This window comes from Danio rerio, chromosome 10, assembly GCF_049306965.1.
Source record: "Danio rerio strain Tuebingen ecotype United States chromosome 10, GRCz12tu, whole genome shotgun sequence".
Classification (NCBI taxonomy): domain Eukaryota; kingdom Metazoa; phylum Chordata; class Actinopteri; order Cypriniformes; family Danionidae; genus Danio; species Danio rerio.
This window is the reverse complement of record NC_133185.1, coordinates 26770586-26792182: the sequence shown is the minus strand read 5'-3', so window position 1 is coordinate 26792182 and position 21597 is coordinate 26770586. Positions and strand designations below refer to the sequence as shown.

Here is a 21597-nt window from a genome sequence, read left to right as displayed (position 1 = left end):
CTGTTCATTTTGATCCCAATAGTTGTTTTTATAAATGTTTCCTAATTGTACTATTTAGTAAGTGATGTCATAGTGTACATTAAAGAATTCAAATAGTACAGGTACACCTTTTTTATTATTATTAATATGCGAAAAATTTGAATATAAAATCACAGTACAAGAAAATGGAAAGACAAAAAGAATACATTTTTGAAAAAGAAACACAATAACAAAAAACAAAGCAAAAACAAAAAGAAGGGGTATATACATTACACATTAAAGAAACAGTTTATAATTTACAAATTTCTGTTGTTTTTAAAGCCTTTTTTGTAAAAGAGTTTGAAACTAATTATTCAAAGTAATACTGCATTTCAGTAAGCAAAATATAAAAACATTTATGTATATACAATTTTGTTAATATAATAAGAAGATTAATAAAAATATATTTTCTTTGTTCATAGCTTCTGTTTTAAAATTAACAAAACCAAACAAAACATTTTCCCATAGTAAGGAAAAGTCTGTCTACTTTCTCAATTACAAACAGAGAAAAATCTTTCCAAAGCAAATTAGAATAACTGCATTGCCAAAATAAGTGAACTAGGGACTTGTGTTGCTTACAAAATGAACAATTATACAAAATGAACATGCCAACTACGTACAGGTACCGGTACACCTCGAGCTGTCTTTTGCAGCAAACACGGCCTCATACACCTCCTAGTAATGATTATTTCCACAAACCGGATTTTCAGATTTTATAAGCCTATTTAAAAAAAAAAAATTTAAATAGTACTTTTAAGGTATTGTTTAATTAAAATTAAAACTTATTGACAGAATAATTCATTGTTTTCTAGCGTTCTAAACATCGGCCTCTGTCTACACCTGCTGGTCAAGAAGCTGTAATGCAGCCATAACTTGAATGCTAATGACATTTTAGTGTACTTTCGTTTGTTTAATATTGTGAATCTAAAACAAACATTTAATTTTTAAACTATGTAAGTAAAATAATCATTTTATATTTACATTGTTTTCTTTTTTTCCCCTTTTTTTGAAATAAGTATTTTGTTTTGTTAGGGAAACTATCTAACAATAAAGCCTGATGTGTTAAAACACTGAATATCCCGTTCGAATAAACGAGTTTCCGAAGTTATTTTGGAGGCAGAATCAATTTATTTGTTTATTGCTAAGGTGCACACAAAACAGCCAGTCTTGGTTTCACTCGAAACTGACGCAGAATCGAAAGTGAAAAAAGCAAGAGGGCGTGCGCTTACAGTGACTCGCAAGTTATTTCCTCAACAAGAAGGACGATGGAAGAATATCCCATCGTTGTAGAGGGGGACTGGGGACCTGAACATGCTAAAATTGTAAAAAATAAACTTCAGATTCACTTTCAGAGTAAGAAGAAATCTCAGGGAGGAGACTGCGTCGTGAAATTTAACGACAAGAGCAACGCTGCCACGATTCTGTTCAAATCATCTGACAGTAAGTATTAGTATAATGGGCTAAGTTTTGTGTCGTTGAGTAGACTAGTCATAATGTAATGAATCTCTCGATAAACATAATGTACTTTCATGTACAAATACTTGTAGCACATTTAGAAAATCTGTAGTTAAAATGTTGTTAGGCATTTGAATAAACTAATTATACAAACAATGCAGGCTAAACCTAACATACAGACTCTAAAACAATCCCTGACTATCAATGATTGTATATTCGAGTCTGTAATTGGGACTAACTCTAAAAACATACAGGCCTCTAGTTAATCACCTGATGAATATTACGTAACGTGAAACATGCAAAACAGTCCTGTTTTATGTTATGCTTTGAAGTGTAGTGGTGCATCTCACTAAGTTGATATATGTTGTTTGTGTTTAAGTCCGAGATGCAGTACTTTCACAAGAAGCGCATGTTATTACGATCGAAACTCTGCAAATTAAGTTGAATGTTTACAAACCCAGCGATGGACAGGAACAAGCAGACAGTACTGTGCTAAGTGTGAGTAGACTTAATATAAGCCATATTTAAAATAAGCCATTGTAAACCACAATGCTTGTAAAGTCAAAGTAGCTTTATCAAATTTTGTGTGTGACTATGTAAAACTGTTTATTATTAAATTATTAACTTAGGTTGTTGATGTGTAGATGCATTTTGAGGAAGTTGGTTAGCATTTTTCTGTATTATTCAAAATGTTATGTATTTGTTTAGTAGCATATCTTTAATTGGCATACATGTAAATGTTTTAATTTTGTGTGGTTTTAGACTGACCAGGCCTGTGGATATCAGGACCCAAGTAAGTCAATTATCTGGAATTTGATCTCTGACTGTTTGCATTCATGCCATTTTTTATTGGTCAGGTTGTTTTATTGCTAATGTGGGACATTCTACTGTAAAACGCTTATCATGAAAAAAACTTAATGTGGTTTAATGTACCTAAACATCAACCAGAGATCCCCAAATTTCTGTCAAAGTTTAAAACAGCACATTAAGTGTTTTCTCCTGCATTGAAGTCTATTATAAGGAAAAGGCTTAATGTGGCTTAATGTACCCTAACAACAAGCGGGGAAAATCAAATTTCTAACAAATTTTACTTGTGATTAACCCTAACTTTGATTTTATGAACAGCCTTTTTATTATTTGGTTCCCTCGGTTGTTGTAAAGTTATGTTAATCGTTTCCTTATTATAGACTTCAATCAGTAGAAAAAGCTTGACGTGATATTGTTTACTTTATTTATGGAATTAGGGCTTGTTTTTTGACAATAGTTAAGTTTTAATCACAAGTAAAGTTGGACAGAAATTTGGGTTTCCCTGGTCAGTGTTAAGGTACGTTAATGAAGGTTAAGCTGTTTCCTTATAATGGACTTAAAACGTGACCATTTAAACTCACTAAATTTAGAGCTCATTCTTTTGACATCACAAAGTATTTGTCATGAGTAAAATTCGATAGAATTAGATTTTCCCCATTTGCTGTTAAGGTACTTTAGGCCACATTAAGCTTTTTCCTTATAATAGACTTTAATGGGGGAGAAAATGCTTAATGTGCTGTTTTTTTACTTTATCTATGGAATTGGGACTCATTCTTTTTACAGTAGTTGGGGTTAATTACAAGTACAATTTGACAGAAATTTAGGGTTCTCTGGTCTATGTTTAGGTACATTAAGCCATGTTAAGCTGTTTTCACATTAAGCGTTATAGAATGTCCAGTTAGTGTGGAAGTACTTCTACAGCACATACAATTTCAGTGGTAATGATATTAAGCAGTGCAAATGATACAACATTTTATTTAATTTGCTTAAAAAAATAATTCACACTGCTGCTCTGGCATTTAATAATAAATGTGTATTTTGCTTGAAGCTCAAACTTCCCTTCAGACTGAGTTGGATGAGAAGAAGACAGAAGAATCAAGTGCTGTAGTCCTTGAGAACCTTCCAGATGATTTTAATGAAGATGTATTGACTCTTTTTGTGGAGAACATAACCACTCTAACTAAGAATGACTTTACTGTCGAATTTATACCAGAACTAAGCAAAGCAGTCGTGACCTTTAAAAATCCCAGTGGTAAGTACATATACTGTAGATGTATTTTTCATCATAATGTACTCATATTGCACATACTTGTGTTTTATTTTTTCATGTTTTAGAGATCTCTAATGGTGTTTTTCTAAAAGAAGGAGGAGATTGTAAATGTAATTAAATGTGTCTGGCCCATTCTGTAAAATAATAACTAAAATAATTTTTTACAGCTGCAGAAAAGTTCCTTGAAGAGAGCGAGACACATAAAAAGTTCAAGAAGAACAATCTAAAGGCCCGTGCACTGGAGAGAAGTACATGTGTGCGGGTGGAGAATCTTCCAGCTGAGGTCAACAACAACAAAATACTTCTGGAACTGTATTTTGAGAAATTGGGTGGTCCAGTAGATGAGGTTATCACAATTCCATCAGAACAAGCAGCCATAATTACATTTAAGGAGGAAGAAGGTAAATACATACACATTTGTGCAATTTACCATATTTTCATGAACAAAACACTGATTCTCTTTTGACGGCAACTTTCATTCTTGACAGCCAAAGAGAGAGTTTTGAAGCAGGAGAATAACATCTTTGATGTTCCAGTCAAGATATATCCTTACTTTAAATCACTGGATACAGTCTTGTATGGTGGCAACAGGCCACATTTTAAGATTCCTGAACCCATTACAGTCCGTGTACATCCTGCCATCAGGGAGTTCCTCCTCAAGAAAGGGCAGGTTTCCTCTATTGAAGATAAAATGAGTTCACACTTCTGCCTAATACACATGGATAAACCTGATGTTTTGCTCAGTCCTGATCCAGCATTACTGAAACAGAAAGGAGTCAGCAGAAGACACATTGATGGCTGGAGTAAGAATGCTTTAGATGCCTTCAAGAAAATTATCTCAGACTACACAACATCTGAGTGGCCGGTGTCACATGCCTTGTGGTCTAAAGTGGAGACTGATGTTAAAACAGTGGTGAAAGATCAGGTTTACACAGATATGGATGTCTCAAATGGGGTTCTGACTCTGGCAGGAATGAGCCATGAGATAATTGGTCTGAAACCCATCATGGAGAAAATCTTGGAGAGAGCAACAAATCAAATGGAGAGAGAGAAGAACAGTGTGACCGAGAACATAGAGATGTCCCCTGCCATGTACTTTTTGCTTGAACAAGATGGCCTGAAAAGTGCGAGAGCGGTTTCTCCACAATTGCGCATTGAGTACAATCAAAAACTAAGCACTTTAGTTTTGTCAGGTCTTCAGACAGAAATTCTCTTGTTCAAGAATTGGTTCCTTGAAAAGAAATTAAGTATGAAAATGAAACCATTGAACATCAGCCACCCAGTCCTGGATTTCCTGAAATCAGTTGATTGTGATGAAATGTCCACAGATTTGTTTTTATCTCATAGAATATCTGCTGTCTACACAATTGAAAATGGAGATGTTGTTGTGATTGGGAGCACAGAACAAGCACATGCTGAAGCAGAGAAGAGGCTGAATACAGTACTTACATCCAAAGCCCTCTTTGTAGAAGATCAGAGTGTTCTTCAAATGCCAGAGTGGCAGGATCTCAAAAAACAACTACTAGAATTGTTCAACACCTCCAAAAAGAGAACTGTGTCTATAAACGTTCCACAGAGAGACAAAGTGATGGTGACTGGATTCAGAGAACCAGTGATGGAGGTCAGTGAGAGCTTAGAACTTTTCATTGAGAAACACACTCGAATTGAAGAAATGGTTCGTGTTAAATCGCATGCAGCAGTTGAATTCATAGAAGACAGAAAATCACAAGACTGGCAGCGTTTTATGAAGTCTGGTGAGATTAAAGTGAGTTTTGATCCAAAAAGACCCCGGATCAAACTGTCTGGACAGCGCATATTTGTTCAGCCAGCTGTGACTTTCTTCAAAGGGTTAGCAGAATCTCTCCTCACAGATACACTGACAATTAAAAAGGCAGGAGCAAAGAAGTACTTCAAGGAGCAGGGCAAAATGATGCTCTTAGTGCTGCTGAAGGACAAAAGAGTTGTGGTGGTGCTTCAAGAAGATCATATGCTGGAAGAGGATGAGGATGGATCGAAAGAAGGTCATTTTGGAGATTTTGGCCAGGCCTCTTGTGAGGTTCGAATGCCTGGTGGAGTAACAGTAAGTGTCAGGAAGGCAGACATTTGCACTCTGAGTGTTGATGCTGTGGTCAATGCTGCTAATGAAGATCTGAAGCATACAGGTGGTGTAGCTTACGCACTTCTCCAAGCTGCAGGACGATGTCTGCAGGAATACTGTGACCTACACATAAAGGTAAATGGACCTCTGACTCCTGGAGATGCCATCATTACTGACGCTGGCCGTCTTCCATGTAAATATGTGGTGCACGCTGTTGGACCCCGATTCAGTGCTTTAAACCAACGGACAGGTGTGCAACAATGCCTGAGACGTGCTGTGAGGGAGAGTTTGAACCAGGCATCAAGCAAAAAATGCTCCTCTATTGCAATTCCAGTGATCAGCTCAGGGATATTTGGTTGTCCTCTTGATCTTTGCACTGAATCAATCGCCAAAGAGGTGCGTCAATACATTGAAAATCACAACCACAGTGGCTCCAGTTCCACACTGACTGAGATTCAATTGGTGGACAACAATAGCAAGAATGTGAATGCCATGGCTCAAGCTGTCAGAAATGAGTTTGCTGTTTATAACCCCAAAATGGCTTTCCCTCATCAAAGCAAACCTCATGAGTATAGTAACTATGAGCATGGACATCGTGGAGGTGGTCGTGGTCGTGTTTGTGGTCATGGTCATGAAAACAGTACCAAAAGAAATCAACAATTTGAAAGTCCTACACAACGTGGCAATAGAGACTTTGAAGAACAAGCACACTCATGGTCTGGTGGTAGATCCGATAATTCTGAAGAGTTGACCTTTCTTGAGTCAAAAACTACACAAGATGGACTAAAAATCATTCTGAGCAAAGGGAACATCCAGGATGCAAGCGTAAGTTAAACATGTAACATGCACATGTAAGTTATTTCTGAAAACATAAAGACAGCTCTTTAAATCTCATCAAATGTACATTAGAAGCAACACAGCATAAAATTAGTTAAAAAGTATAAGGTTCTGCTCCCTCTAGAAGTTTCTCTATTTTTCCTCCTGCAGGCTGATGTCATCGTCAACACTATATCAGATGACGTGGATCTCAGTAAAGGTGCGGTCTCTAAAGCACTCCTTCAGTCTGCCGGTCATCAGCTCCAGTCTGAAATCAGCAGAGCTGCTCCCTCTAGTGGTCTGAGTTATGGGGATTTGGTCATCACAGCTGGTTATAAACTGAAATGCTCCAAAGTCTTTCATGTTGTTTGTCCATTTTGGCATGGTGGACAAAACTCACCAGATAATGTGAGGCCTATTTTACCACATTCATATTTCCTTCATTCATATCTTTGGTTCTCAAAAAATCAAAATTAATTGATTCAAGTTGATTCAAATGAACTTTGTAGAAATACATAGCAATGTAGTAATTGTGAACTTTAAATTGTTACATTTCATTTGGATGGTAATTTGTTCATTTATTTTAATACATTTTTTAAACATACTAATATTAATTGCAAAAAAATTATATTTTTGAAGGTCCTCGTTCAGATCATTAAAGATTGTCTGGGAGAAGCAGAAACCCGAGGTATGACTTCAGTAGTTTTCCCAGCTATCGGCACTGGAAATCTTGGCTTTCCTAAAGATCTAGTGGCCAAAATCATGTTGACAGAAATCCAGCAATTTAACACTACAAACCTTCGAAAAGTCACTGTGGTAGTGCACCCTTCTGACAAGGAGAGTATTCAGGTGAGTGTAGGAAAAAAGTTCATATACATATACAGTTGAACCAATAATTATCCAGACACCTTGAACTTTCCTCACATTATCACAGTTTATTGCTGTAGTTTAGAAAATGATATTAAAATATATCAAGTTAAACTGTGTCAGAACAAATTCATTTTGATAATTTTCTGGTTCAATCAACCAAAGAATTCTTTAAAACTTTTAGTATGCCAATATTTGCACATCGGGTCATCTCAGTGACAACCTGCTGTCCCACAGGCTGATGTCAACCAGATTCGTCCAAACCTACATTTTAATATGTTTAAAATTAAGTTTTTTTTATGATCTGTCATTGTTTATATTATTTGGGATCAAAAATGGGTCAAAAAAAAAAAAGAGCAGAATGGGTGTTTTCGAATAGCTTTAGAAAAACTTTGATGGAAGGGTTAGAACTGCTTGAAATGTTGACTGCTGTATAGTGTCCTGTACCCACTAGAAAAAAATCTAAAATAATATCTGATATCCGATTATTATTATTATTGTTGTTTGACCAGTTTATAGTGCTTGTATATAGCTTTTCCTAAACTATTGTTTAAATATATTTGATTTAATGATCATATTTTTGTGTATTATCCTTTAGTGCTTTACCAGCATCTTCAGACATGGGAATCAGAGTCCAATTACAAAGGGAGCTCATCGACATGTCATGCCTAAAATAAATATTTTTAGCAAACCAGCTCAAGCCTCTGGTAACGTTTTTTATTTATCTGGTGTTCATAAAACACATTCAGAGTAAATTTTAATATAGAATTTATAAAAATATATAGTCAAATGTAGGTTTCAGATCTTTTATAATTTGTATCTGTTTGTATTCAGGAATTGTTGGCCAAGTCTCCTCTCCTTCTCTTGGGGTTCACATTATGCAGCTGGGTCAGGTGACTCTGGAGGTTTCATCAGGAGACATAACCAAAGAAAGCACAGCTGCCATTGTCAACTCCTCAGATAAGACATTTGCTCTTAAAGCAGGTTAATCAACATCACACTTACATTCACACATGCTGTTATACATTTAAGATCAAATGGTCATTCACAGGGAAATGTAGTGTAATCATTAACTTTCCGTTTGTAACCCAGGAGTATCCAAGGCCATTTTAGATGCGGCTGGAGTACAAGTGGAACAAGAATGTTCACAGATTGGTTTGTATTCTTTTAAATTTCCTACTTTATCTTTTTGATGCTTCAAGAAAAATCTAAAAATAAACTTTAAATCTTATTGGTAAACATGTTTTTCTTAATAGTGGCATCATCCTACTCACAGCAAACGGAAATTTTGACCTCAGCTGGACAACTTCCATGTGGCAACATCATTCATATTATAGGACGCAATAATCCATCTGATATTAAGGATGTTGTTTTGTCAGTTTTGAAGATATGTGAATCACAGCAGTTTACCTCCATTGCCTTCCCTGCTCTTGGCACAGGTAACATGGTTTGTGAGGTCTTGGGGCTCATTTACACAGAAAACGTTTTTCAGTTTCAATGCAACTTGATGGACTGCACAACTGTTTCACTCGGGTCTCATTTCTTTTGACATGAATGCCACGTATTTTAGACACCATTTAAAGTTAAAAGATCTTCAACTTTTACATGAAATGTCGCTGCTCGATATTGCTGTCAAATCAATAGACAAAGAAGAACACTGAGACCGAAAAGCAATGGAAGTTTCGTTTTACAGGTGCTCAATGGCCTGAGCACTATATCTTGTGCAGATGCAAAGACATGTTCTGTTTGAATGAGCCCTATTGTTTTAAAACTATTTAGCAGCAGGACTAGTAATTTGAAGCTTTTTTTTGGGATTTGTCTGAATCTGTAAATATCTAATACTTTAGGTCAGGGTGGTGCAAATCCAGCTGATGTTGCAGACGCAATGGTGGATGCAGTTGTTGACTTTGTGAAGAAGAAGAAACCGGTGCATGTAAAAGTTGTGAAGTTCCTTATATTCCAGGCGAACATGCTGTCACATTTCCACCAAAGCATGGTCAGAAGATCTGGTGAGAGAGTAGAAGAGGATAGAGGTCTGTTTAACAAACTTAAAGGTTAGTAAAGAATTCAATTTTTGTGTGAATAAGTTTAAACAAAAATAAAACATAATAAATCCCTCTGTTTCTCTATCAAACATATAGGATTTTTTTCATGGGGAAGTTCAGAATCTCAGACAAGCGAAGAGTTTGTGATGGTGGGTGAAGATATTGAGCCGGCTGTGTTTCAGCTGTGTGGAGAGACACCACAGGACCTGAGTGAAGCCAAGGAAATGATCAACAATTTGATAATTCGGGAGCATTTGACCATCCCAATCCATGATCCAGCCATTGCTCATTTCACCAGGGAGGATGTAGAAATGCTGAACACCATGCAGAAGGAGCTCACAGTCAGTGTCAAACTAGAGAAGAAAGGCCAAGACTCTGTCGTTACATTGGAGGGTCTGACAAGAGACGTTCACACTGCAGAGAGTCGGGTTCGGGACATGATCCGCAAGGTGGAAAGAAATGAAAACAGAAAACGTGAAGCATTTATAGTTAGCAGTGTGGTTAAGTGGCAGTATCAGGAGCATGGACAAAGCCTCAGAAATTTTGATATGTTGACAAATTATGACTTGGAAAAGGCCTATCAGAACCAGCAGGCTTTAGTCAGAATCAAGATTATTAATGATGAATATGAAGCTGATTTAGTTCGCAAAGAGGCCAGAAGAGGGAGTATCCGGATTGAATTGAACAGAATAGATCTGGAAGGTGAGATTATTATTATTCATTCATTCATTCATTCACTTTTCTATGGTTTAGTCCCTTATTCATCAGGGGTCACCACAGCGGAATGAACCACCAACTATTCAAGCATATGTTTTATGCAGCTGATGTCCTTCCAGCTGCAACCCAGTACTGGGAAACACCCATACACTCTCCCATTCACACACTTATACACTAAAGGAAATTCAGTTCATTCAGTTCTTCTATAGCACATGTTTTTGGACTGGGGGAAACCGGAGCCCCTGGAGGAAACCCACGCCAACACTGGTAGAACATGCAAACTCCACACAGAAATTCCAACGGGTTAAGCCAGGACTTCAACCAGCAAACTTCTTTCTGTGAGGCGACAGTGACGACCATTGAGCCACCATGCTCCCCCTATTATTACTATTATAATAATAATAAAAAAAGAGTAGAAGGTCTTCAAACGTTACTTAAGTTTGAATTAGTCCTTATATGGTTATATCCACAGATGCAGCTCGGAGCTCTTTACCTTCACACTGGGAAGACATGACAGGAAAGCCAGTTGTTGTTGTGAAACTTAAAACAGACTCTAAGGAATATGCAGATGTGGAGAAGGAGTTCACACGCACTGGACTATCTAACATCATTAAAGTAAGGCTAGACTAAGAATGAAAAGTAAAGAATTATTTCACCCTAATTACTCACCCAGCTATGGTCCAGAGACATTCAAAGTCCAGAAATAGAACCAAACACATTGACAGCTTATTCCATGTGACTTCAAAAGCCTATGAAGCTTCAAAAATAACCTTTTGTGAGAAAGAAAATCCGTAAATATGACAATATCTTCTCTCCAATCTCAAGTCATCAGGGCTCACATGTACTAATGACAGTATGACATATTGCCATTAATGTCAGAAACGCAATACACAAACGTCATACACTTACAGGAGACATAAGTGAACGAAGTTGCCTTTTTTAGTTTTGTTCTTGGTGCTTCATGTGTTTACAGTTAAACCCCTGAAGCCACGTGGAAAGTTTTGATACTATTTTTGATTCATTTTTTGGACATTGAGTGTCTCGTGAGTTATAACCATTGCTGTCTGTGAAGGACGAGGGAGCTCTCAGACTTAATATGAAATATCTTAATTTGTGTTCTAAAGATGAACAAATGTCTCAGATGATTGAAATTACACAAGGGTAAGTAACAACAGAATTAAAATTTGTGTGTGAACTGTCCCTTTAATGAATAGTTATTCCTTTTGAATTGCTCTCAAACTATGAGCACCACTGTGTACTACGATTGTTTTATTAAGCTGAATGTTTACTTTAATGTTTAGATTGAAAGAGTCCAGAACAGTACACTTTGGAGAAACTACATGATCAAAAAGGAGGAACTGGAAGACAAAAACCAGCACAAAAACAACGAGAGACATCTCTTCCATGGCACTGGCTCTAATAAAACAGATCAGATCAACCATCATGGCTTCAATCGCAGCTACGCTGGGATGCACGGTATTGGTCAAATTGAACATAAACATTTTTTGCATTTCTATGTATTTTTCTTTTAAAGAAATAGTCCTTCGTTCTGGTTAATTTTTTAGGAGCCATGTATGGCAATGGTTCATATTTTGCTGTGGACCCTCGCTATTCAGCTCGAGGCTACTCTAAACCTGATGCCAATGGACATAAACGTATGTACCTGGCCAGGGTGCTTGTTGGTGACTTCACTCAGGGGAGTTCAGGACTTCTAGTTCCCCCTGCGAAGAGCTCCAGTAATGCTGATCTTTACAACAGTGTGACTGACAACATGAGCAACCCAACCATGTTTGTGATCTTCAATGATGTACAGGCTTACCCTGAATACCTGATCACCTTCCAGTAATGATTATGACCAAGTAAGTTTTCATTCGAGAGCAAAATGTGTGGAGATATAGCAATTCCTCTTACTGTAAAAACACCATCCGATATACCATGCCCTATAGAGAAATAATTTAATGTTTTATATTAAAATGAATCATGCAAATGAAGTTCTCCACATATGAAAATTTTCTCTTTGTTAAAAAAAGCCATGCAAATTGTTCAACGAGCACCACTTATGTCATTCTTTAACAAGAAAAAAAAGAAGGTAGTCTACTTCATTTATTTAAAGGTTAAACACATGTCCATATCATAACATTGCTTTTTACGTGACTGATGGAAAACAATACTTAGAAAGAGAGAGAAGAAATGTTATGTTCAAAGAAGCATTAAGCAGTTAGCTTAGAATGCCCCTGAAAAGTTCTGAAATAAATCCCTCTGTGGGTTTTTGTATTTTATATTATATTGAATAAATAAGTAATATCATACAAGCAAGAGTATTGTTCTCCTAAATACCAGTTGTTAGTGTGATAGCAGTATAAACAAAGGTCCAGCTGAAAGACAAGTTCCAATGACCACACATACATTCTTGGCAGCTTAATAGCCAATATTGTCTCAGGCAAGTGGCAAATCCCATGAGATTGAATCCCATCATTCATCACAAGACAACTCACATCAAAATTCTGAAATTTTGAAGCAAACCTTGCAGGTATTTTATTAGATATTACATACTGTATAATTTGAAGAAAAAGTTAACTTAATAATCTGAGATAGGCGATTATGATTCTGTACTGGTGCTTATATGTACTCAGAAGCACCACTATTCAATTTAGTCATTCTTGGTTAACAGAACTAAATTTAAGTTGTCAACTTAGTAGTTGCAAGTAACAAAAGGTTTACTCACTTATATTAAAGTAAATAACTTATTTAAAAAACTTTTTTAAATGTAGAGTAGCGATGCTTCATACAGTATTTGGACTGGCCAAGTCTCAATTTCAGTGAATTAGTAAATAAATGAAAGAGCTTTGTCACCACCAATAGGGGAGGTTTAGTCATATTTATCTATATTTTATAAAAAGCCTTAACCAGCAAAGGACTAGCACAAAAATACTACCAAAATATACAGTGCTCAGCATAATTGAATTCACCTCATTTTGAAAATTAATATTTGTATCCATTTCTCAGTAAATATTGGCAATGTACTTTGGTAATTTAACACAAAACAAATTTATTAAACAGATATATTTATTAAAATCATATTTTAGTCACCAAACATATTTAGAAAATGAAAGATAATACAATTAAATTCATGCAACTTATTGCAAAAATAAATATAACCTAAATTTTGACATTTTTGCTTTTTTTGATTTTCCCCGTTTTGAAATTTGTATTTAATATTTTTTTATAACAGACATTTGGGTGTACTAGTTTTTTGGCTTATTTTGTTAGATAAGCTCCAGATTTGGCTTCAGTACTGACTAATCTAATGTATATGCACAAATATAATATTGTATAGCTTCCTATTAAAAATATGAATTTAAAAGATAGATTTGTGAGGGGTGTACTTATATATGCTTAGCACTGTACTACCAACAACTTCTAACCAGGGATTTTTCACCAATGATTTTCTTTTCATCCTGCCAACTGAATAAAGACCTGATTTATTATTTTTTTAAGGGTTTACATTTCTGACATTTCTGTTTTTACTGTAGATATTAAGTGCAATGGAAGACCATATTGGCTAAAATTCTTTAGAGTTAAATGTAGCAAAACTTTTGATTAAACAACGGTATGGTTTGCAAATAAAGCTTCTTTGAAAAATGTCATATATGTTTCGTTTTGTCACATTTTGTGAGTATAAGAAGGATCTAGAATCTATAGAGGTGATTATTTTAAATATACCTGGGATGCCAATTATGGTTACAAATGTAATCACTTTCAAATAAATAAATAATAAATAAATGTAATAAAAACAATAAATAAATGGACAAAAATATCATGGATTGTGGGTACCTCCTGGGTTCTGATTTCGGCTATTGATGCAAAATTAGTAATGAATTTGTTAATACGAGAAATACAGGCTATATTGAGTGTAGTGAAATTTGAGACCAAGGAAACAGTTTCATTTTGAAACCCTTACTAAATAATTACACTACAAACATTTGTTTATACTTGTGTTGGTGATTGTAAAATTACTTTTACTTTTCAGTCCAAGCTGACTAACCAATTGAATATGAACAAATATTAAGATTATATTATATTATATTATATTATATTATATTATATTATATTATATTATATTATATTATATTATATTATATTATATTCATTTTTTCTTTGTAATAGACTTAGCTCATAGATAAACACTGTCATCCTATCTTTAAAAGCATGCTGAACACCAAAAGTAGCCTATTTATGCTTGGTTAGATTTTCTTTCAATAAATTTCAAGGAGGACACTACATTGTTTTTACTTAAATTATCTAATAGTAACAGTTAACAAGCTTAGAAAGTAAGCAATAATCTACATTATACCATTTTAAAGCATGACTTATCTCACTATTAGCCAAGTTAGTTTTAGTTTGGTGGGCTGTAAGTGCAAATCTTTTACAATTTTACATATTGTCACCTAGGTGGTGATGATGTATACATTTTTGTTTATTAAAAAACAACTCATTCAGAATGTGTCTAATGTTTATGATTGACCCAAGTAGCCTATTTGTTACCTGATCATGTAATTATTATTTCCACTAACAGATGGGGCTGTGAGCTAGTTTTTTATTTTTAATTTTTTAATTTTTTTAGCTTAGACCATGTTCTGACGAAGTAGTTAATTTAGTCCCCCATAAGACATTCTGAATGGAATAGTTCCCAGTTCCTGCAGTGTGAATCCCCCAAAAGGTAAGTATTTAGTTCACAGAACTATGGAAATTAAATGAATTCATCCAGTGCAAATCCCATATTCTAATTTTTCACCAAACTCTTTTCGGCTCAGCTCCTAATGCTTTCAAATCCTAGAAATAGTAGTGGCTGAACACACACACACACACAGCATTAAAGAGATAGTTCACCCTTAAGTCCTTAAGTATTGACTTCCATGTGCCTAGTATTTGTTTTTTTCTACTTTTGGGCACAACATAAAGCATTAGGAGCCCAATGGCTCTTTTGAGTCAAATCGTGTTAGCTTTTGTTGCACCCATTTTATTAGAGTTTGTTTTGACAACATCATTTGCAAATATGACCTTTCACTTTTATCACTTTTTTACGTAGGTCAACAGTCAGAAGCACGCACAATTATCTTTTGAAGAAAGGCATTGTCCATACATGTTGTAAAGTAAAGTAATATTTAAACTGGTTTTATACTGATATTACGGACCTCTGAAACAGATAGCAGAACTCTGGTTCTTGGATCTGATTGGCTGATAGCGTGTGATATTCTACCAGTAACAGCACTCGACCAGCCTTTTCGCCCTTGTGTATTACTCTGGCCACATACAGCAACAAGCAGAAAGACACTATGGTTTGACAAATATTACTGCTGTTGGTCAACATAATGTACTTTTTTTAGTCAAGAATGTAGTTGTTTAGATTGCAACTATGCAGTTTATTTATAAGGATAGTGCCTATTTTAAAATATGTATAATTTCTGAGAGACAACACATCGGGGGCCATTTGGCTGTCTTTGAGAAAAGACTGTTGACGTTGTCTATCCACAAGATGGCAACAGGACTGCATAATAAGGCCTTAGAAGATTGAAACAGCATATTTTCTAACTACAGCTGATCAAGTCATTATTAAACAGGTAAGTGACATTCTAAGTCGATCTCTCTTTTGTATGCTGTAGTGCTGAACTGTATTTATACCGTATAATTGTAGTGTATTAAGTGTGAGATGAAACTCGCATGTCAGGAATGTGGGTTGTGTTGGTAGAAAAAAAGAAGAAATGTCCGCACGTGTTTAGCATTTTTCCTTATTGCAAACACAACAGTAACCTGGTAGTGATTGCGGTGCTTTATTCTGGGCTAATTATTGTGATATTCCGATTGCAAGAGAAATACTGTAGATTGTAATAGACCGTAATATAGATATCTCTGTAGAGGGATGGCATTTCATGTTTACATTTACATTTAGTTATTTAGCAGACACTTTTATCCAAAGCAACTTACAAATGAGGACATGGAAGAAATTTACACAACTATAAGAGCAACAATGAATAAGTGCTGTAGGCAAGTTTCAGGTATGTAAAGAAAGTGTAAGACGCAAAACATTAGTAATTTTTGTATTATTTAGTGGTGGAGCCAGAGAGGCAATTGCAGATTAGTAAGGAAAGTGGAGACTAAATAGTTGAGTTTTTAGTCGTTTCTTGAAGACAGCGAGTGACTGCCGTTCTGATGCAGTTAGGGAGTTCATTCCACCAACTGGGCAGATTGAACGCGAGAGTTCGGGAAAGTGATTTCTTCCCTTTTTAGGATGGAACCACGAGGCGATGTTCATTCACAAAACGCAAGTTTCTAGAGGGCATATAAATCATGTCACCTTTTTTTTCAGAATCAAAAAGAGCTTTATTGGTACAGCTGAAGTCAGAATTATTAGCCCCTCTGAATTATTAGACTGCTTTTTTTCCCCCAATTTCTGTTTAACAGAAAGAAGATTTTTTTCAACAAATTTCCAAACAAAATAGATTTAATTTAATTAGAAATTATTTTATCTTTGTCATGATGATAGTAAATAATATTTTAGTAGGTATTTTTCAAGACACTTCTATACAGCTTAAAGTGACATTTAAGGGCTTAACTGTTAATTAGGTTAACTAGGCAGGTTAGGGTAATTATGCAAATTATTGTATAATGATGGTTTGTTCTGTAGATTATCGGGAAAAAATATAGCTTAAACGGGCTAATAATTTTGTCCCTAAAATGGTGTTTACAAAATTAAAAACTGCTTTTCATTATAGCCAAAATAAAACGAACAATACTTTTTCCAGAAGAAAAAATATTATCAGACATACTGTGAAAATTTCCTTGCTCTGTTAAACATTATTTGGGAAATATTTAAAAAAGAAGAAAAAAATCAAAAGGGCCTAATAATTCTAACTTCAACTGTATGTTCGCACATACGAGGAATTTGTTTTCGTGCAGCTTCTACAGTGCAACAGAAATGACACAATAAACGGCTATATTACTAACGTTATATGTGCAACTGTTATGTGCAAATTGGCATGTAAAATGTGTTGTTAAATATGTGTATGGCAAGTTGGGATTTTGGTTCCACAATTATTATTATCAAGTGTTCATGAGATGAATTGCCTGAGGGAAGGCAGCCTTATAATATAATGTCAGCAAAATCACCTGTTTTATCATTACTGTAGACATTACGCTAGAGAATAATTCAAACACTAGCTCTGAAGTGACATTGGTGAATTAGTAACCGCTTCTACTGTTCTGATGTCAGCTGCAGATGTGAATGAATGGTGGAAGAAAGTAGTTCCTAATACAAGTGGGTTTTCAGACTCTTCGTGTTTGATTTTCTTTTTTATATACACGATTATGCTGTCGAACTGTTGTATAAACACAATATCACTCTTGTAGCATTGCAATATGGATGTATATCAGGATTTATCTTGAGGTAAATCAAACTCAAAACATAACTTATACATAATTGGTGAGTGAATTTCATTTAATCTCTTTAATCTTACTCTGGCACCAAAGAATGCTTTGGAAAAATGTTTATAAAAAATAAAGTATATACATTACCCCTATACTGTAGAAAAAGAAACTGTTAGAAAACTGTTAGAATAGCATCACTTTACTAAACAGACAAAATGTATCTTGCACATCAAAGAAAAGAAAAAAAGGTAAAGCAACAAAATATTCAGCAAATACAAACTTATGAAGATTATCACACAGCAGAATAATATTATCAGAATAATGTGTATTTTTCTACAAATAAAGTTTGAGCGAACAAAATCTCTTTCATTTTGAAGTTCTATTGTTCAGTCCGACAATATTTAATAGTCATTGATCAGTCATATAGTTGTTTTGATGATGCTGTCATTGTCCCTGCAGTTTAAGATGAGTTCTAGTGGGCCAGTGAGCCTTTAATGACTTTAATGGTACCTAAAGCTATGAATGTCTTTCTTCTGGAAGTGTTGAAATCTCCCTTTTTCCCACATCTACAGAGCAACTGTCCACATGCCTGACGGAAATCCCTGTTTAAGGCTGGATAAAGGATGGGATTCAGTGCAGAGTTGAGGTATCCCAACCAAAGAACAATGGAGTGGGTCAGTTTGTTTGGGTGAATCGCCCACATTCCCATGTATGTGAAGTAGGTGAAATAGGGGAACCAGCAAATGATGAAAGCACCAAGCACTGCAGCGAGGGTCACTGTGGCTTTATGTTCCCGTGCAGTGGCAGCTGCATTTGCAGCCTGTGCAGATGATGGAGTGGCTGCCCGAATACGCCGCACCTAAAAGTGAGACATGAAAAGAGAAATCAAAGGGATGCAATGAGATGTTTGCTAAGATATTTATGAGATGATGCAGACCTGCGCAGTTGCAATCTGAGCTGCATGTAATGTTTTTTAATGTGCACACCTAACCCCACCCCTAAACCTACCCCTCACAGTAGCTGTACACTTCCATCCACCTATTTTTTATGCGCATTTTGGAAAAAAAAAACAGTTGATGGAAACAACAAGATGCGCATCAATTTAAAAAAAGCAAATAAAAAAACATGCGCATAACTGAGTACGATAAACTTTTTATTTGATAAGATGCACAGTATGATGGAAACAGTGCATTAAAAAAGTCATGAGATTTTGTCATAAGAGATCATGTGATGATAAAATGTGTGCGAATGGATAAACCAGCAGGCTGAGCACATTGTAAATCATCTAAAATGTTGTTTTGGTCATTCTAAAACACCCTACCGTTTCAGTATTAGTGTTATTAATGACCTCCAGAATCAAGACTGTCTGCGCTCCGCATCTCACGTCTGCGCAAGTCATTTATTAAATGAATAAAAGATTCATGCAGCTTCTCCTACCGCAGCAAATTTAGTTTTTACTGTTGATATTTGGCACTAGTTAATCAGGAAGAGACGATTTTTTTCTCTTTGACTCGTTGGATGGAAACGCTGCTTTATTTGCACATCTTTTATGTGATAATCCAGTTTTGCGCATAAAATTAATTCGCATTTTTAGATAAATCATAGAGTGACATCAATAGCTCCACTGAGTGCATTGAGTGCACATACTATTGGAGATGAAGAATAAAAATTTTTTTTTTTTAAATGTTATACTTTATTTAAAAAAAAAAAAAAAAAAAAAAAATATATATATATATATATATATATTTTTTTTTTACAAATATCACATAGTCACTGTCTATATAATTAATAAACATTTTACAGTACAGTATATGAATATTAAATAATTAAAAATATTATTTGATATATGAGAACAATTTAATCTATTTGTTGAAATCATTTTTTAAATAAAAAATATTTTTAGTTAATAGTTACAATGAATTAGTCATAAAATTGAGTTTGCTATAAAATACTATATAGTATATATATATATTATTTCATTAATTAATTCATTTCCTTTTTGGCTTAGTCCCTTTATTAATCCTGGGTCGCCACAGGTTATTTTTTATTGCTTTTAACATGAAATAACTGAACATAAACAAAAAAGGGCTAAGAAAAATGCTTGTAGTATACAATTCCAGATGACACTTAGAGGTTTTAGCATCTGAACTCTTCAACTGTAGGTTTATTGTAGTTTGTACTTTTCTATCTTCTGCTTTCGTTTTAGATTTAGTTACTAACGTTTTCATTGGTTGCTATTTTTGTGTTTTTCAAATTCACATTGAAATTTAAAGAATTTTAGATGATTTTTGTTAGAGTTTTAGGTTAAACAAAATCAAAATCAGAAAAAAAATATGTTAACTAGAAAACTAGATGAAATCAAAAGTATAGTTATTTGTATGTTGTTTGTTATATATTAGATGTTTTAATTCTTCTCCATGTTTTCATGTCTTATTTATCATGTATGTTTCCACGTTCTGGTTTGCATTAAACATATTTGAAATCATTTTTTTCGTTTCATAGATATATTATATAACAACAACAACAATAATAATAATAATAATAATAATAATAATAATAATAATAATAATAATAAATCATTTAAAATGAAAGCCAGCCCATCGCACAAGAGAAGTATTATGAGCCAAATCACTTTATATATGCAAAGTGTTTTTTTAGAAAGTAGCTCTGAACATCATGTCATTGACTGAAGTATAGATTAAGTATATAAGTACCTGTTCCCGTGCAACACAGAATATGCGATGGTACATTCCACACATGACCAGCAGAGGGAGGTAGAAGATTCCAAACGCTTTCAGCAGCACATAATTATTATTCCACTCGTAGCGGCAGGTCCTGCCTTCCTCTCCCTCATCCCACATGCTCCAGTCCAGATTCTGCACTCTGAAGTCCGGTGAGTTCCAGCCTAGGTTTATAGACACAAAGGACACCGCTAGAGAGCACGTCCAGATCGCAGTCAGAGCGATCGCCACCCGTCGAGGTGTGACCCTCCTGGGATAGAATAGCGGGTTAGAAATGGCAAGGTAGCGGTCAACACTAATGGCCAGTAGAGTCAGGATCGAAGCACTGCTCAGCATTACATCCATAGAGATGTAGATATTGCAGAAAACACCCCCAAGAGGCCACTTTCCATTGCGCAGTTCCAGCATGGCAGAAAGTGGCAGTACTAGCAAACCTAGAAGTAGGTCTGTCACGGCCAGGGATAGTATAAAACAGCTACTAAGCTGGTGCAGACGGCGACTGGTGGCCACGGCCATACAAACCAGTATGTTTCCACAAATGGTCAGTGCGATGAAGGCCACCAGAACCACCCAACACAGGGCTCTGATTGTCATTGTTATTAGTTTTCGAAATAGGAAAGCTTGGAAATGTTTGTAGTACTGCGTGACAGTAATATCCAAACTAGTTTATTTAGGACTCCATGCGTCAACTCATTTTCTCACGCATTTACTCTCGGATGCTATAAAATGCCATTACAGTAACATTCATGCTGAATCAGCCCAGGGTCATTCCTACAAGAAAAAAAATATGGTTACAGAAAAATCAAGAAGGCCTATGAGTAGTTTGTTTATATATATATATATATATATATATATATATATATATATATATATATATATATATATATATATATATATATATACATACATACATACATACATACATACATACATACATACATATATATATATATATATATATATATATATATATATATATATATATATATATATATATACCCACACACACATACAGGAATGGGCAAAAATACATTGAAATGTACAAAAAAAAACAACGACAAATGCCTAATTTTTAGGTGTATAAAAATAAACTACAAAATACAGCAGCCACCAATGTATCAAAATAAAATGCTGTGTTTTAGTATTTTTTAAATACTACAAAATACTTTTTTTAGCATGAACCTTTGAAAACCTTCCATGGCCTATTCGGTCAATCCTTTTACTGTTAAACTGGAAGTAAACAATACTTGATAGCTACAGATATTCTTTGAGCAGCTTTTAGTAGATTCTCTGCCATTTTGTTCCCCTTTATTCTTACTCTACATGAGTAGATATCTA

The 21597-nt window shown here is 34.9% G+C and overlaps 2 protein-coding genes and 2 long non-coding RNA genes across 9 annotated transcripts in view; 3 read left to right on the top strand and 1 right to left on the bottom strand.

Moving 5' to 3' along the window:
* The window catches only part of LOC141376355 (uncharacterized), a 974232-nt gene that overhangs the window by 124838 nt on the left and 827797 nt on the right, over positions 1-21597 (top strand). The gene's annotated exons all lie outside the window — the stretch shown is intronic.
* Positions 1251-12400, top strand: LOC100332428 (protein mono-ADP-ribosyltransferase PARP14). 2 transcript variants are annotated; one of them, XR_012386273.1, is made up of 18 exons: positions 1251-1458; positions 1853-1971; positions 2236-2266; positions 3329-3532; positions 3718-3951; positions 4039-6473; positions 6636-6872; positions 7104-7313; positions 7930-8038; positions 8166-8315; positions 8424-8486; positions 8588-8770; positions 9179-9385; positions 9473-10078; positions 10566-10708; positions 11218-11254; positions 11395-11569; positions 11659-12400. XR_012386273.1 is itself a non-coding variant. In XM_073914648.1 (17 exons), exons 1-17 carry the CDS (start codon positions 1284-1286, stop codon positions 11937-11939), a joined length of 5562 nt encoding a protein of 1853 aa, XP_073770749.1. In that variant the 5' UTR covers positions 1251-1283; the 3' UTR covers positions 11940-12400. The 2 variants fall into 2 exon arrangements, 1 of the variants encoding a protein (XP_073770749.1); XM_073914648.1 differs by lacking the exon at positions 11218-11254.
* Positions 17583-21597, bottom strand: part of hrh2b (histamine receptor H2b) — a 29156-nt gene continuing 25141 nt past the window's right edge. For both annotated transcript variants that reach the window (XM_073913433.1, NM_001109738.1), the window contains 2 exon segments: positions 20233-21030; positions 17583-18377 (listed from right to left, as the gene is read on the bottom strand). In XM_073913433.1, coding sequence (XP_073769534.1) covers positions 17991-18377; positions 20233-20853 — 1008 coding nt within the window. In that variant the 5' untranslated portion in view covers positions 20854-21030 and the 3' untranslated portion in view covers positions 17583-17990.
* Positions 18091-21597, top strand: part of LOC137490376 (uncharacterized) — a 28589-nt gene continuing 25082 nt past the window's right edge. Inside the window, exon 1 of one of the 2 annotated variants that reach the window (XR_012386293.1) lies at positions 18091-18164. This is a non-coding gene — a long non-coding RNA (uncharacterized lncRNA). Of the gene's footprint in view, positions 18165-20352; positions 20412-21597 lie in introns of those variants that run through there. The other variant, XR_011009806.2, reaches the window with a different exon arrangement.